Source organism: Aulonocara stuartgranti (genome assembly GCF_965226115.1).
Source record: "Aulonocara stuartgranti genome assembly, chromosome: 4".
Classification (NCBI taxonomy): domain Eukaryota; kingdom Metazoa; phylum Chordata; class Actinopteri; order Cichliformes; family Cichlidae; genus Aulonocara; species Aulonocara stuartgranti.
The window spans coordinates 36,752,122-36,768,424 of NC_138942.1; the positions used below are offsets into that span (position 1 = coordinate 36,752,122).

Consider the following 16,303-nt stretch of genomic DNA (forward strand, 5'->3'; position numbering starts at 1 on the left):
AGCACTGAATGGTGTGCCTGCATCCACGAGTGCCTTGCATGCTGGGAAATGGCAAAGGTTTGTCTGAGAGAGCTGAGCTTTCCAGAGCGCCAGTTTTGTGGAGAATGCTCTCACGTTGTCATAGGCAGCACTGACAAGTTGCCCCTGGCCTTGTAACGTCTTGTTCAGTACATTAAGCTCATGTGTCATATCAACAAGAAAAGCTGAGTCCATGAGCCATTTGGGATCAGTTAGCACAGGAACACTAACTCCATCCTTCTCCATGAAGGCTTCACTTCTGCTCTCAACTCAAAAAGTCTCTTTAATACATTTCCCCTGCTGAGCCAACGTACCTCAGTGAAGTCGAGCACATCCCCATATTCTGACTCCATTTCCTCTAAAAAAGCACAGAACCTTCGGTGCTTTAAGCCCCTGGATCTGATTTGGTTGATGCATTTCACAACAATAGACATCACATTGTCAAACTTCAGGCATTTGCTGCAAAGGACCTGCTGATGGATGATGCAGTGCAGAGCAATGGCCTCCTCCACGCCTTCCTCTTCCAGTTTGTTTTGTGCCACCAGTCCATGTTTCCTCCCTGTCATTGATGGCGCTCCATCTGTTGTTATTCCAACAAACCTCTTCCATGGCAAACCAACATTCTCAATGGCATCACACAGCTTGTAAATATCTGCTGAGCGGTGGTCTGGCCATGCATTGGAATTACTGTGAGCAGCTCCTCCATCACTTCAAAACTGTCATCAACACCACGGACATACATTGGGAGCTGGGCAGTGTCGGTGATGTCTGTGGTCTCATCAAGAGCGACTGAGTATACACTGAAACATTTGGCTTTCTCACACAGTTGGTCATAAATGTCACTTGACAGGTCAGAAATGCGATCTGCTGCGGTGTTGGCAGAAAGGCTGATGTTGCTAAACTGACCTTTCTTTCCCGGACAGACTATATTTGCAGCCTGCAATATGCACTTTTAGACAAATCCACCTTCTGTGAATGGCTTCCCTGCTTTAGCAATCATCTCACTAACCACGTGGCTCCGACTGCTGCATTATTCTCTTTGGTTGCTTTCTTGGAGAAATCTTGCTGCCTCAGTAGATCTGTTTTAAGACTGGCAACCCGGTTCGCTCTCTCGTCTCCCTGGTATTTTGCATCCAGCTCAGCATGTCTAGTTGTGTAATGACGTTTCAAATTGTATTCCTTGTGCAGCGCAACTTTCTCTGTGCAAATAAGACAGGTCGGGGTGCCCCTGTGCTCAACAAAGAAATATTGCATTGCCCACTTTTCCTGAAATTGTCGGTGCTCATCACCAACCTTTCTCTTCACCGCAGGCTTTGAAAAAGACATGTTTGGGGCTATGTGACATTTATAATTCTACTTGGTGTCACTGTCGCATTGAAGTTTCAATCAAGCGTTTAGCCGACGGACGGGGAACGTCTCAACGCGTAGAGAACGTCATTTCTGCTTCTTTTTCTTGCAACCGTAGCACGGCGATCGGCAGATAAAAAGCCGGTAGCAGTCTCCTTTGTTTTTACGCTCGATGTTCATGTCTTTCATGACGACACGAACACCGTGGCGTTTGCAGATGGTAGAAAGTGCAGGGATAGCGAGCGCAAAAAAGGCGACTGCTCACGGCGCCGGGCTGTTGTTACAGGAGAAAGAAGCGGAAATGACACCGTGACATATAACAAATAACATCAGCTGTTTCTGATGTTAGTTGTTTTGACTGCTTTTACATTATATTGAAATATATGTAATGTTCATGTTTGCTGCAATGCAAACGCAGTGATGCAAATAAAAACATGGAGCCACAAATTACGGTGCGACCCTATAATTAGTCCGGGTTACCGGGGACTGTTGTTGCCGATGAACAGGTGTCGCTATGTGACTGCAGACTAAATTGGGCTGCATTGAGTTCATGACTTTTCTTTTATCCCGCCGCCTACGCATCACTGTGAGAGTTAATATGAGATCTCTCTCTGTGGAAAAATAACTTTAAATCCCACTGACGTGTGTATAAATCTATATACGTATAATGTCCCGCTGGGCAGCAACTTAAAAAACAACTTTTTTTGAAGTGTTGTGAACGCAGCGCGCTGGGGCGAATGTCGGCGTTTGCCCAATAGAAAGGAGGAAGCCAGCCAGGCACAGGAAAGAAAGAAACACTCCAGGGCAACGCTGCTGGAACTTTGACTCATTGAGAAATGTTTCCCTGCTTGCATCAAGCCCGGCTGGTGTCCCCTGAGATCCATATCCCACCCTGATTGGTGGGTTAATTCAGCTCCGCCCACAACACTGTAAAGTGTCATACATTATCAAACTAACATTACATTTTCATATTAAGGTGGGGCCAAAAACTATCGTCCGGCAGGCCGCAATTGGCCCGCGGGCCGCGAGTTTGAGACCCCTGGTGTAGGAGGACACCTACTCTGTGTCTGGTTAAGTATAAGAGCCCTTTGTTAGGGGGACCGCTGGACTCTTAGCACCAGCTTTGGGGTCACAGGGTCACATCTGGAACACACACACACACACACACACAGACACACACACACAGACACACACAGACACACACACACACACACACACACACACACACACACACACACACACACACACACACTATGCACAGACTGGTACTCTTTGTTCATACCTGTGTAAGACGTCATAATGAACTTGTGCATATTCATGTAAGCTCAATAAAGAGCAGTGTTACGAGGGAGCAGACGAGAGCGACTGAGGTCAAGTGAAGGAACGGCGCTGTCACAGTTCTCTCCCTCATCAATTGTCTGGTTCCAGCGGTGGGTCTGTGCTAGACGACCCATCACCAGCTTTTTCCACTGGTTACCAGTACGTGGTAGAATCCACTTCCAGATCTGGTTGTCTTTAAATCTGTGAATGGATTGGCTCCATCTTATCTCTCTTTAACAAAAGAATCCAAGTGGAGCCCTCAGGTCTGCAGATAAGCAGCTTCTGACCAGAACTAGACGTAAAAACAGAGGTGAGCTTTATCGATGGCTGCAGCCAAACTCTGGAACAGTCGCCCTTCACATCAGGTCGTCACCAACACTGGACATTTTTAAAAGCCGGTTGGAAACACATTTGTACTCTGTAGCTTTCAATCCTGACCAGTCTTTATAGTCATTACTGTGTATGTTTCCTATTTTCTCTCTACTCTGTGCAGCACTTTGGCTCAAGCTGTTTTTAAATGTGCTGATAAATAAATGTAGATTTCTTTGAATAAAACAGTGGAGCCGAGCTTTGAGCTCAGTGTGTAACAGTGTGTGTGTGAGAGCCATGTAATGTCCATGTGTGCATGCTGACTGTGCTGCTCTGACCCCCCTCCTCCTTTCAGGGTGGAGCCTGCTGGAGTCCGATGGTTGAGACCAGGTCTGAGGAAGTGTAAGTGTGTTTTTAATGGGATTCATGAAAACAAAGCAGCACACATTCAACCATCTTCATCATGTCAGGAGTCATCATCAAAGTGTCAATCAATGAACAGATGATGGATCAATAACTGCAGCTGGATTGTGTTTGTTCTCTCCATCAGATTCCTGTCAACTCACAATCGACACAAACACAGTGAACACAAAGCTCCAACTGTCTGACAACAACAGGAAGGTGACACATGTGAAGAAGGTTCAGTCATATCCTGATCATCCAGATAGATTTGATGTTTATTATCAGCTGCTGTGTAGAGATGGTCTGACTGGTCGCTGTTACTGGGAGGTCGAGTGGAGAGGAGGCGTTTGTATATCAGTGAGTTACAGAAGCATCAGAAGGAAAGGAGGCAGTGATGACTGTGTGTTTGGAAACAATGATCAGTCCTGGAGTCTGTGGTGCACTGATGATGGTCCTCATCATGTCAGGCACAATAACGGAGTAACATCCATCTCCTCCTCCTCCTCCTCCTCCTCTGTCTCTAACAGAGCAGCAGTGTATGTGGACTGTCCTGCTGGCACTCTGTCCTTCTACAGAGTCTCCTCTGACACTCTGATCCACCTCCACACCTTCAACACCACATTCACTCAAACTCTTTATCCTGGGTTTAGGTTCTGGTCTCCTGGTTCCTCAGTGTCCCTGTGCTGATCCAACAGACAGTTTCCATGACTGCAAGTGTTGAGTGGAAAAATGCTACATTGCATTATTGCATCCTCTCACCACAGGAGGCGCTGTTGGCACCACTGATTGCTGATCAGCTGTTCTCTGATGATCTGATTGATACTGTGAATAACGGGACTCACTGAACTCTGTGACACAGTGAAGATTACAGAGTTTAACTTCACCCTTTAAGACTGACCACAGAACCAAGTCCGCCAGAGCTTTTGTTATATTTTTACATGCTGTGGAGCCATTTGTGGGAGCATTTCAAGTTGCTATACATCAATACAACTGTTATAGCCCTAATTTTAATAATATGTATGCATTAAGTCCATAGTAACTACATAAACTGCAAAAAAACCCTCTGCTCATCCATCTCTGTGTGTATCAGGATACATTTGGTTCATAATACACAGAAAAATCAGAGTTATTACCTGTAATAAATGTGAAAGATTCCTGCAGTGATAACCAGGCAGGACTGAAACACATCCAAGCTGTCACCACGGTAACAGCACCGCCCATCCACAGGTGAGGGGAGGAGCAAAAAGAGGGACTTTGACCATTTTATACTAAAAACACTCAACTAATGTTTCTAATATGAAACAAATAAGCCCACATTAATGTGAGCGTTTATTAAATAATAATAATGATGATTTCCTCCTGATCTCATTTCCACAGCAGAGAAAACTGTGGTGTATATTGAGGTGGAGGGTGTGGTCTGTGGCTCAGGTGTAGAGTGAGGGTGGGGTGCACCACAGCAGCATGCTGGGACTGCTGAGGGTGGAGGAGGGAGTGATGATGACATCAGAGCTGCAGCACAGAGACCAGTGAACACACAGTCTGTTCATCTTTGCATAGATACAATATACAGCACAATATTGAATGACAGACACGCTGTGGGAGCTTCCACAGATACACTGACGTCAGCATCCAGAGTCCTCCTGCTGCTCCCCCCTCAGAGCCCCGTGATCAGCACCAACACATTCAGTTAGATGACAGAGTCCAGCTGCAGCTAGAATCAGCTCCCCTCTGTGAACAACAGCACAGCGTCAGTGTTTCACACTCAGTGAAAGGAGGAAACAGCAGAAGAACACCATGTGTGCTACGTTTCCCAGGACACACTACAAACTGCACAAATACAGAGCAGCACGTGGAAGGACCTGGAGCTGCATTTACAGAGCTGCAGACAGCGTGATGTCCTGTATGGACAGGTGGAAGGAACCAAGTCCTCAGCTGGAACACTCGTGTTTGTCCACAGACAGGAAACACAGCAGGAAACTTCCTCACAGAAGTGCAGCTCATGGATAACACACTTCCTGTCAGTCAGAATGAGGCTGCAGCCAAACACAGAAAGGTGTTTTTGTCCAGATGAGCCCAGAGAAGAAACACGAGTGTTCACAGAGAGGTGAAACATGAGGTTGGAGTCCTCGTCAGCATCCAGAAGAGCTGCTGTGAAACCCTGAGTACTCATGACAGACTCTGATGGCACAAACACATCATGATTCAAACAGAAAGACAAACATGGAGCTCCTGATCCTCCTGCATGAGAACAAGCTGACATGAGCGCTGTGTCTGAGAGTGTCTCCCTGTCACAGTGACAATAACACAGCTGCTGCTCACAGTCATTAAACTGACCTGAGGTCAGCTGTGCTCCTTACATATGAACCATGTGACCTCACATCAGTGCTGTGGATGACTGTAGTCATAGAAGAGTAGAGCTGTAGCAGGTGGTGTGAGGAGGAGGTGGTGTATTCTAGTTAACGCAGTACTGAAACACTCCAGCAGAGGGCGCTGTTAAGTCCTTATTGTAACACAGTTACTGTGTGCAGTTAGACTTCATACATAATCTGCACTTATTTCCATCAGACATGCTGTCAGTAAATGATTGGTTTCTATTGATTCTACTTCCTGTTGACTCGTTTGATGACAGTGAAACAATCACAGCTGATTGTGTGATGATGTAAACTGTCACTGTTACATTCAGTGTGTGTGACATAATGTTAGTGCAGGCTGATAACAGCCTGGTTCTGTTAGAAACACATGAACGTGTCCATAGATCAGTGTGTGTTTAACATGAGAGCTTCAGCCCTGCTGATGTGTTAAATAAAGACATGCAGGAAAACTGATGAGACTCTGAAATAACTCTTTATATTTATAATGTAACTCTGCATCAAAAGAACAACAAAGGATCCCAGACAGGTTTCTGTGAACAAAGACCATTCTGATGTTTCTGTGTTTCTAACACTTTGACATTATTAGTAAACAGACTGCAGTGAGCAGCATTTATAAAGAGCTTCTATATAAAGATATGACAGCTGTTTGACAAGTTTATCACTCTGTGTTTGGACCTGATCAGTCCAGCTGTTTACTTGAAACATCTTCATTTACCTGTTCTGTTATATTCATGTTCTTGTCTCTGTTGAAAACACATTTTAATGTCCCTCAGATTTTTCTCCCAGATGAATAAATATAAAAATGACACAAACTGACTGCAGCTACTTTTTGTCCTTTCTGTCAAAAACCTTCATGTGACTCATGAGAGACACGTTTCAGCTGTTTGTGACAGATCAGAGGCCAACAAGTCATTTATAACACTTTCCATCATTGTTTAAAGTTCTCAGTGTTTCTGTGTTGCTGCGTATAGGATCTCCCAGCATCATCACTGTGCTGTCCAATCATTGTGTGCGAGGTTACCCTTATAGTGCGATGTGTGTTTGCACAAAGAGAAGCATGTGTGTCAAATATAAATAAGCACAGAACAGAAACAGCTGCTCGTTTCTTCTGTTTAGAGTCAAGTTAGTGTTTTGTGTCTTTGTTTGAGGCCTGATGTCGAGCAGAGGTGTGTGTAACTGCACTGCTCTGTTATATGTGTGAAGTGTGTGCTTCTCTTCAGCATCATCTTTGTCACTGCTGATTCCTTTGTGTCATCATGTGTTGAGAAGAGAGAACAGTTATAACGGAGGAGCAAAAGGAAGCCCTGAAATCTGCATCAACAAGGAAGTGTTGGCTCACCAGTGATCCCAGCAGAGCCACTGGTTTGGCTCCAGTTGTTCTAGATTCAATGATGTTGTTGCTACAGATACATGTCAGCATCTTTATTGAATTTAATATGAAGCAGAAATGGTGTCATCAGGAGAAGAAGAGGAGAACAAGTCCGGCGAGGAGGCAGCAGCTCTTAAAGATGAAACAGCAGCTCAGCCCTGAGCTCAGAGAGCTGCACATGAAAAAGCTCCTCAAGCAGATCCTGTCAGAGGTTTGTCATCAACAGGAGGAACTGTTCACATCATAGGATGAAGATGCTGTCAGCTGGATGAAGAAGGTTATTTAATGCAAACGTTCACACTGAAGTCAAATTGTTGTCGTGTTGAACAGATTCATGTACTGATCGTCTCCAGAATGTTAGAAGAGCTTCAATGAATCATTAGAAACAACTTACAGCTGCACAGCTGTGTCAAACACATCTGTGTGTCATTGTGGGATTGTTGTGTTTCTACATGTGACACACGTCTAAAACATGCACACAATCTGAACACAAACAGGGACTCATGTGTTCCCACAGCCAGATGCTGAGAGCCATTTCCTTGTAGTCCTGTGTCTACATACATGAACCATTAGATGTTATTGGAATGATTGTCAGCTCTGATAGTTTCATGTGTGTTTAGCTGGACGCTGTTTGATCCTCGACATGTTTAAAGGTGTCCAGTCCTGAGACACTGGGGCTGGAAACAGCTGTGATGTCATTGGACTGTCACACAGACAGAAGTGCATGAAGTGAGCAGCCGAGGAGCCGCTGATGTTTTGGATTCAACAGCATTTGAAAGGTCGACACAGACACGTTTGCACACAGAAAGCTGAATCTGTCATATGCCACAGTGAACTCACTGTTCAGTGTTTTTCAGGAAGCTTCTTAACTGCCTCTGCTGCCAAACAAGCAGCTGATGTCCTTGAGAAGAAGCTGAAGAAGTCTTCAACAACAAATACAGGAAGTGGACTTTCAAATACTAGATTCACTTTAGACTCACAGAGAAATGACTCAACCAGCTGTGTTTGACTATATGAAAGGTCAGTGTGTGTCTGCACACAGACTGTTGTGTTGGACTGTTATTCAGTTGTCTGCTGAATGGTTTCAAATGTCTGCATCTCAGCTGTGATGAGGCTGGGGGTCATGGGAGGCCACCGTAGCAGCCTCTTCAACATCATGACATCATCATAAATGCTGCTGGACTGTCTGATGGGCTGACGGTGAAAAAGCCGTCGGGAAGGAAACAGAAGACGTTTCAGAGGCTGCAGCAGATTTCTTTGATTCGGGGCCTTTTTCAGCTTTATTGGACAGAGCAGTGAAGATAAGTGACAGCAAAGCAGAGAGAAAGGGGGCGTGGCCCGGGTCAAAGCCAGGCCAGCTGCTCTCCACCTCGTGGTCACCTGCTCATCCTAGTGAGCTCCACCAGCAGCCCTTTCACACACTTTACACTGTCAAACACTGTGTGTGGACCTCAGCTAACAACAGGCTACATTTAAGTCTGGACTACATGCTTTTATATTGTTTTTATTCCATCAGCAGCTCAACATCATGAGCAGCTTTGACATAAAGACATCAAACTCAAGCTGACTTTAAACTACTTTTAATACAGGGGCTCAAAAACAACAACATCTTTATTATATATCAGGACAGAAAGTCATTTCATCTCAAAGGGAAACAGCTTTATTTGGAATAACCAGCACTATCAACTGGTTTGGGATCTCCACCAGTTTCATGTCTTTGCAGCTTCTCCAACAAAGTTCCTGTAAAATCAGCATGTTTGTCTTTATTGGTTTGATAGTGATTGATTATTCAGTCCCAATCTGCTGTCATCTAAAGAACAAAATGATGTTTCTATGAGTCACAAAGCTCCAGATGTTGTCGGCTTCACAAAGAAAACAAAGAACTTAAACACAAAGTGTTTGGAGCCAAAATGTTCCCAAGCTGCTCTTTTTGAAATGGCAGAGGTACAGTGGTGTCTAACAGCACACTGTGGAAGGCAAACATGTTATTGTTGGATGAAACTTCATGAATCCTTTGTAGATTTGAGCTGTTGGAGCCTTTCTTTTCTCTTCAGGTGTACAGATGCTGAGGAGGCAGGTGAAGCAGGTGGAGCTGTTGTGATGCTGGCAGAGGGTGTGTCTTAGTAACTCTGTGAGGCAGAACTGGATCCAACATTGTGGATGTGTTGATGTTGGAGCCATTAAGAGTCTCTGGCCACACTGTAGGATTTCCCTTTGATCCACTGTGGGGGCATTTTGGAGTCTGTCAGTGAAACTCTTCATGTTTGTGTTTGACTCCAGTTTATAGAAACAGAGAAATGTGTCATGCTTTTGTTCGGCCTCCACAAATACACACATTTGTTCATTGGTTGGACTTTTTGGAAGGAGACACATTGAAAACCATGTTAATAAGATCTTGTTGTTTCCTGTGGATCCGACACAGAGAGTGGACTTCAGACAGAAAGCGTGGAAGAGATTTTAGAGGCCGTGTGTGGCAACAGGAAGTTTCTGTGTGTTTGCTGATCTTACATGTGGAAAACAACACGTGATGTTTGTGAAGTTCTACAATGATCATTGTTCTCACAGCATTTTGAGTGGGAACAGTTCAAACTGGGAGTAGTGGGAGTTATTTACTGATTGAAACAAGCTGAATGTTTCTGTGACGATGAAGATCAGCAGCTCAGCTGATCAATGAACTGACATCTATCAGTCGTTTCATGAGATGAAGTCATCAGCAGACATTTGTTCTGACTGTGTGATGAATGTCAGAACGTCAGGGCTCTGCTTTAGTCACTGCTTGATGATCATTGGCTCATTGTTGAATCCAGGGGCCCAGTCTGACCTCTGACCTTTGCTGCAGGTCTTCTGTGTTATCTCCACTTTCATGTCTGATCTTCTGCTGTATCGTCCAAAATAAACATCTGGATCATTTCCAACACTTCAGCAGATCTTTAGTTTGGGCAGTGCAGCACAGAATAACACATATTGTACTATACTGCCCACTTCCTGATCTTATTGGATCTGTGTGTGAGGTTGGTGAAGGAAACACATGTTTACTGAGTGAGTCGCTGCCATTAGGAACTAGTTTTTATATCACAGCCTGGAAATCACACAGGACCATTTCTGCAAGTGAAAAGTCGTCATTGGAGGAAAATCATTGTGTAGTTTATGCGACTGTTGTTTGTAAATGAAGACTTGTCCCAACTACATGTGCTGCTGACCCTTGACCTTTTCTTTAGGTGCACAGAGGAGTCTGTGGGAACATCCAGAACTGAGGCATCTTGTGTACAAACGTGTTCAGACCAGATGTCAAATGATGTCAGATGTCATCCGTGAATGGATGCAACTGTGGATCGTTCCAATAAAATGAGGCAGTTTTGTAAGTACAAGCCCACTACAACCCATCATCAACATTTTAAATTACATTATACATCTTCACTGATATAAAGCACCACTATTTTAACCTGATTCACTTTTTCCACCCTAACAGTTCATTCCTCAAATCAAACAAGATATTTGACCCTAAAAAAATGCATCAACAAATAATTTTGTAATAAAATATTTATTCTTCAACTTTTACAAGTGAAATCAAACAAGTGTGTTTAAGAGTGAAACCAGAGTGGAAGCTGCTCATATAGAGTCCAACCCAGGCTAAAGTAAGCTGAGTAGAGCAGCACCATCAAAGTGTCGGCTCTCTGGACACGGTGCAAGATCGCCATCTGCAGGACTAAACTAGTTTTTCTCGCCCTCCTCGTCAACATCAAGATGATGTCATCGTACAGCAACTGATTCCCTGTCCGTCTGGAACAAAGCATTTACATTAAAAAAGACATTTACAGAAAATACAAACACCAACAACACATCTCATCATCACATGATATTTTATTATTTATTATATTATATATTTTTATTGTACCATCAACATCAACAAACACCAGCATATTTTCTTTGAGATTGAGTAGAGTGGACCTTTCCCTTGGTTCACTTCCTGCTCGCAGCATCAGCTGACCTCTGACTTCCTGGTTAAGGTCTCTCAGCGTTGACTGGAATATCAAATCGGACTCACACCATGTTCTTGTAATGTGGTCATGTCTGTCAGCTGTTTGAAGAGCATCTCTGGCCTAAACACAATAGGAAGAACAACAACATGGCAAAAAAACCAACACATTTCCATATTAGATGAAGGGCACCGTAACTGGAAATGGTAACATTCATCTGATGCTGCTTTGGATTTATCTTCTGTTTTAGACCAACTTTGATCACTTCGAGCCATCTTAAGTCCGTTTGTTCTAACTTCTCACTAACATCTCGTATGATTTCAGATCCCTGCTGTTCCCCAGCTGCCCTGTAGGTTTGTGCTTTGACCTCCAGAGGGCGACAAATCAGCACAGACAGAGAGCTCCATTCAAACTTTGCTGCCATCAGGAATAATTCTTCAAATATAATCATCAGTGTTTGAGCAGTTATGATATCAGGGACAATCTAGACATGTGTGACAATACTGAACATGTCACATGACACACCTCAAACATCATGTGATCCACTCTCAGTCTGCACTTTCATTCATGACTTCAACAGGTTGAAATGAGCTTTGAAGAAACATTCAGTGAAATAAATCTTTCATCACAGGATTCATGTGAGCAGCAGATGAACTTTACAAAGAATCAGTGGATTTATCTTCTGTTTTAGATCAACTTTGATCACTTCGAGCCATCTTAAGTCCGTTTGTTCTTCTCACTCACTAACGTCTCATATGATTTCAGATCCCTGCTGTTCCCCAGCTGCCCTGTAGGTGGCCTCAGTGTGTCTCACACCATTTACAGATGATTACAGGTCGTTTACAGTTCAAACAGGTCCAACATAAGAAATATGCAGAAAATATCCTGCTATAACAGTTTGGGTCAAAGTGCAGATGTTCCAGATGTTCTGAGTCTGTCTGTGTTTCATGTTAACATGTAGATGTTGGACCAAAGTGAAGCTTTTTGATGTGACAGCAGGAATGTGAAGTGTAACTCTGAGCTGTAGGAAATGAAACTAAACGGACTTTTTCTCCTTTATTTATAGGAAAGTGTAGGAGAGCAACAGATGAACAAGCGTTACTGTAACAGGAAACACAAGCACGTCATCAGAGGATCTTTATGTTCATCATCATCACTGTTTCCTTGTTCTGTCACAAACACACACTTCCTGCTCTCTCTCTGATGGATCTGATTGGCTGTTTCATTCACAGGAGGTCAGGGCGTCACACAAACAGCTTTAACTGCACAACGACACACTTTAAATCATCTGCAGACAAACCTGTGTGTTTGATTTATGAAGAAATAATAAAGACGTGTGTACAGCTGTCCATGAAGCAGCTTCTCACACAAACTCTGACACTTCAGCCACTTTAATTCCTGCAAAGCTGCGTAATAAAGAGCTGTGACTGCTATGAGCTGCTGATGATGACTGCATGAAGCTCTCAGCTGAAGCTTCTTTCATTTATTTTAATGTTAATGTCGCCTTTTTAAGTCTGTGTGAGGATTTTAATGACACACATTAAAGGAGCTTCTTTGATTAAAACCAAATTCATGTTGATTTTCAGCCTGAAATGATAAAAACTTTAATAATTCTGTTTATAATCATCAACCTGGAGACTAATGAAAAGTATAATAGTGAAAGAAAGCCTTTATTATTTGAGTAATGCCTGAATCTGCTCAGAGACGGAGACAACACAGAGGTGTTGATGACAGTTTGACATTAACTGAATTAAAAACAAAGTGCTCTTATTGTGAAAATCTGCCTCCTACTTCTTTAAATCATTTTTATGTATTTTTTAACCTCACAGTGAAACATTGAGGCATTAATCTGATACAGTTTGATCAGCAGCTGTGTTTTCACTGACGTTTCACTTTGATTTGTTCAGACTGAGCAGAGAGGATCGGTTCTCTGTGTGCGCACTGCTGAGAAACACAAGCTCATTTCTGCTGTTTCATGAAAAGTGTTATGGAGGAACAAGAAGTTCAGCCTCTAAACTCTCAGCGTGAGGACTGAGTGAAGAGTTTCAGAGCAGAGAGTTTTGGCTCACAGCTTTTAGCGTCTACACAAAGAGACGATTACGCACTTGATCTGAGAACATCTCCACCTCCTACAAACAAACTCTCCTACGAGCAGCTGTCACAACCACAACAGGCAGAAGACTGGATCCTGCTGCAGGTTAATGATTGATCTAAAGGCAGCTGACCTTTGAGCAGGAACTTGTGAGTCTTTTATTGTGTTTAATGCTCACAGTGCTGAAGCCTGCAGACACACCCACATCATATTATTTGTTCTCAGGGTTGTTCGGCGTGGTGGAGTGGGAACAGAAACTTTCTGCAGGTTAATTATTGATCAAACTAAAGTCATATTAAGGAGCTACTGGCACGGAGTCAGAGCAGAGCTCAGAAATCTGAAATATATCAAAGTATATTAAAGTTAGAGTTTAGAGAACACTGTTTGGTTAGCTGCCTCAAAGGCAGATGACTCTCAATATCACAAGATCAGGTGAAATTTCAGACCAAGGGAAAATCACTGGGATTATCTGTGAAGAGGCAGAAAAGCATAGACCTCGTCTACCTTATAGACATTTTGAAAAGGTAAGAGTGAATCTGTCTTCATTCATCTACATGGAAACATAAAACCAAAAAACAAACCAATACAACAAAATCACACCCAGTAGGGCTGGGCGATATAAACAATAAACGACAGAATCGATTAAATTTGGTCAACGATAGAGATTTTGACTATACCGCTCTATCGCGACAGCGCATGTGATGATGTCATCAAACTGCACCTGTTTTGGTCGAAAGCATCGCAGCGGTTAAAACCATTATCCTCTGCAATTATGCTGGGTGACAGTCACAGCAAAGAGATGAAGCACTTTTGAAACGCGGGGAAAGCCAAAAACTGCGCTTCCTCCACTTCCGTAACATTGATTCAATAATGTTGAATTCTCTGCAGCTGCTCTATTCCCATGTTGTGGCAGTATATTAATAACTAGCCTCGTGTTGTGGATGAATGATCTCAGTTGTTCTCGTGACTGAAGTTTGGCCCGTGTACAGCATCCTGCTATGCGACTGCATTTGTCCCTGACCACCAGAATCACTCACGTTAACTTTTATCGAGTGGAAAAAGAGTTGGGGTTCATCCTCCAGCTTCACTGTGCTAATGTTATGCTAACATAGCTGTGTCGCTAGCAATCACGTAGCACAACATTATATACCAGGTAGTCCAACTTCAGTAACCCTGCAAACGCCACTGCTGTTTAGTTTTCTGTCTTCATTTATGTTGGAAGTGGTAGCAGAGCTGTTTGAATTAGTTTCAAAAATCTCAGTCAGAACATGGTATGAAATGTTTAGGTGTAAACTAGCGCGCTAACTTCCTGTTAACTTCTAAGTCCGTTAAATTTAATAAATTCTGTTTTCATGGATGCCTGGATGTTAAACTTAATTGTTACATCTGCTAAAGCAGCAACGCTGATGATTTTATTAAAGATGAAAGAATTTAGACCGTTTTTAACTCTCAGTGTTCGTTTGACTTTGGGACCTGAAGCTGTCGGAGTTTTGGACCCAGATTACTCCGTGAAGCTCCTCCCTATGGCAGCCGTAATGCTCTGACGATCCATCAAGCAGTGCGGCTTACCAAAGTTGTGCTAAAACATTTTTAACAGATTTCTGCAGCCAAAATCGGTTCGAGGTCACGAAGCACAACCAGAATTCATACATAAGGCACACTCTTGATTTTTGAGAAAATTAAAGGATTGTAAGTCTGCCTTATAGTGTGGAAAATACGTTATACAGAAGAAAAGAATATATCGCGATATATATCGTTACCGCACATGCTTCAAATTATACCGCGATATGGATTTTAGGCCATATTGCCCAGCCCTAACTCCCAATTTATTTACAACATTTGAAACATACAGTGTAGCTCCGTCAAAACACTCCAAGGCCAAGTGAAAGTGCTGAGAGGGAAAAGATCATGATTAATGATTTATTTAAACTCATAACTGGGTGCAGCAGCTGAGCTTTGACCTGTGAGCTGCAGCTTAAGCTTCTTTTATGGTTCAGTGTTTAATGTGTAAACTGTTTATCACTGCAGAGACGCCTACAGGCTATCTACTGTTCAAAAGTGAATTGTTATACACAGTGCAGCAGCTGACCGTTGACCTGTGAGCTTCAGCCTCTTTGCTGGTGTGAAGTGTTTAATGTGACGCAGTCTGCAGACACAGACGACTGCTGACGGAGAAGAAGCAGAGGATTTTCTCTGTTTCTACACAGACCTGGTCCAGACAGCAGAGAGCTGCAGAGTGAAGACGTTCATTGGAAGAAGCTGAGTAAGTTCAACGTCCTCTTTGAATCCTGGATCAGGAAGTGAATATTTGGTGTTTAAATAAGGTTTCTGTCTTTGACTCAGTCTGCTGTCACTTTTTAGAGAGAAAAGGAGATTTTAGATTAACTGGTGTTCCTGCTGCTCCAGCATTAAAGCACAGTATAGGTCACTGCGCTGATGCCTGTTTATAATTTCACCAAAGCTAATAAACTGTTGGCTAAATTTTCTTGTTTTTAGATGTAAACAGAGGTGAGAGGAGCAGATAATAAGGATTAAATATTATGCTGAATAACTAAATTCTGCTAGTCTGTGACGTAACTCCCAGCAGCATCGCCTCATTTCTTTGACCTTGACCTAGCTAAGCTAACATGAGTTAGCTTAGCTAGCAGAGCAGCTATCTCTGCTGTCTGTCATGTGACCGACTCAAGTGTGTGTAGTAGACTTGTTAGCATAGCTAGCAGGCTGAAAGAAGCTAGCAAACTGTGTGAACACTTTGTAAGAGGTGAGCAGTGAAGGATAAGGAGCTCCTCCAAATGCTGATAATGCACTTAACCTGAATTTACTGCTTGTTACATTATATGTGATGTTCAGTCAAAAACAATTACTTAAATTAACATTATTATTAGTAGTAGTATTAGTATTAGTATTTGTTTATTATTCATGACATGGCTCCCTACTGTAGTGGTTTGAACAACTGATCTGTGGTTATTGTGTCCCTGCAAATTCAACAATGCGCCTCAATGCAAAGCATCAAACAAATATTTTTATTATCAAGTCCTACTGGATGAATCACCGTAGCTCTGACAGTGAAGCACACTCATTTTTATTGGTAGTCACC

At 42.9% G+C, this 16,303-nt stretch overlaps 3 protein-coding genes across 4 annotated transcripts in view; all 3 read left to right on the forward strand.

Annotated features, from left to right (window-relative positions):
• Positions 1 to 16,303, forward strand: part of LOC309704947 (protein NLRC3-like) — a 146,302-nt gene that overhangs the window by 17,200 nt on the left and 112,799 nt on the right. The gene's annotated exons all lie outside the window — the stretch shown is intronic.
• LOC309705011 (neoverrucotoxin subunit alpha-like) lies at positions 3,324 to 4,457 on the forward strand (the record flags this gene model as incomplete). The annotated part of the gene is made up of 2 exons (XM_082530605.1): positions 3,324 to 3,396; positions 3,545 to 4,457. Coding segments are annotated over 2 exons (612 nt in total), but the record flags the coding sequence as incomplete, so codon positions are not given.
• LOC309704937 (protein NLRC3-like) overlaps positions 13,022 to 16,303 on the forward strand; it is a 37,417-nt gene continuing 34,135 nt past the window's right edge. For both annotated transcript variants that reach the window (XM_082530454.1, XM_082530453.1), the window contains exons 1-2: positions 13,022 to 13,730; positions 15,235 to 15,469. The gene's annotated coding sequence lies outside the window, so the exon portion shown is untranslated. The remainder of the gene's footprint in view (positions 13,731 to 15,234; positions 15,470 to 16,303) is intronic.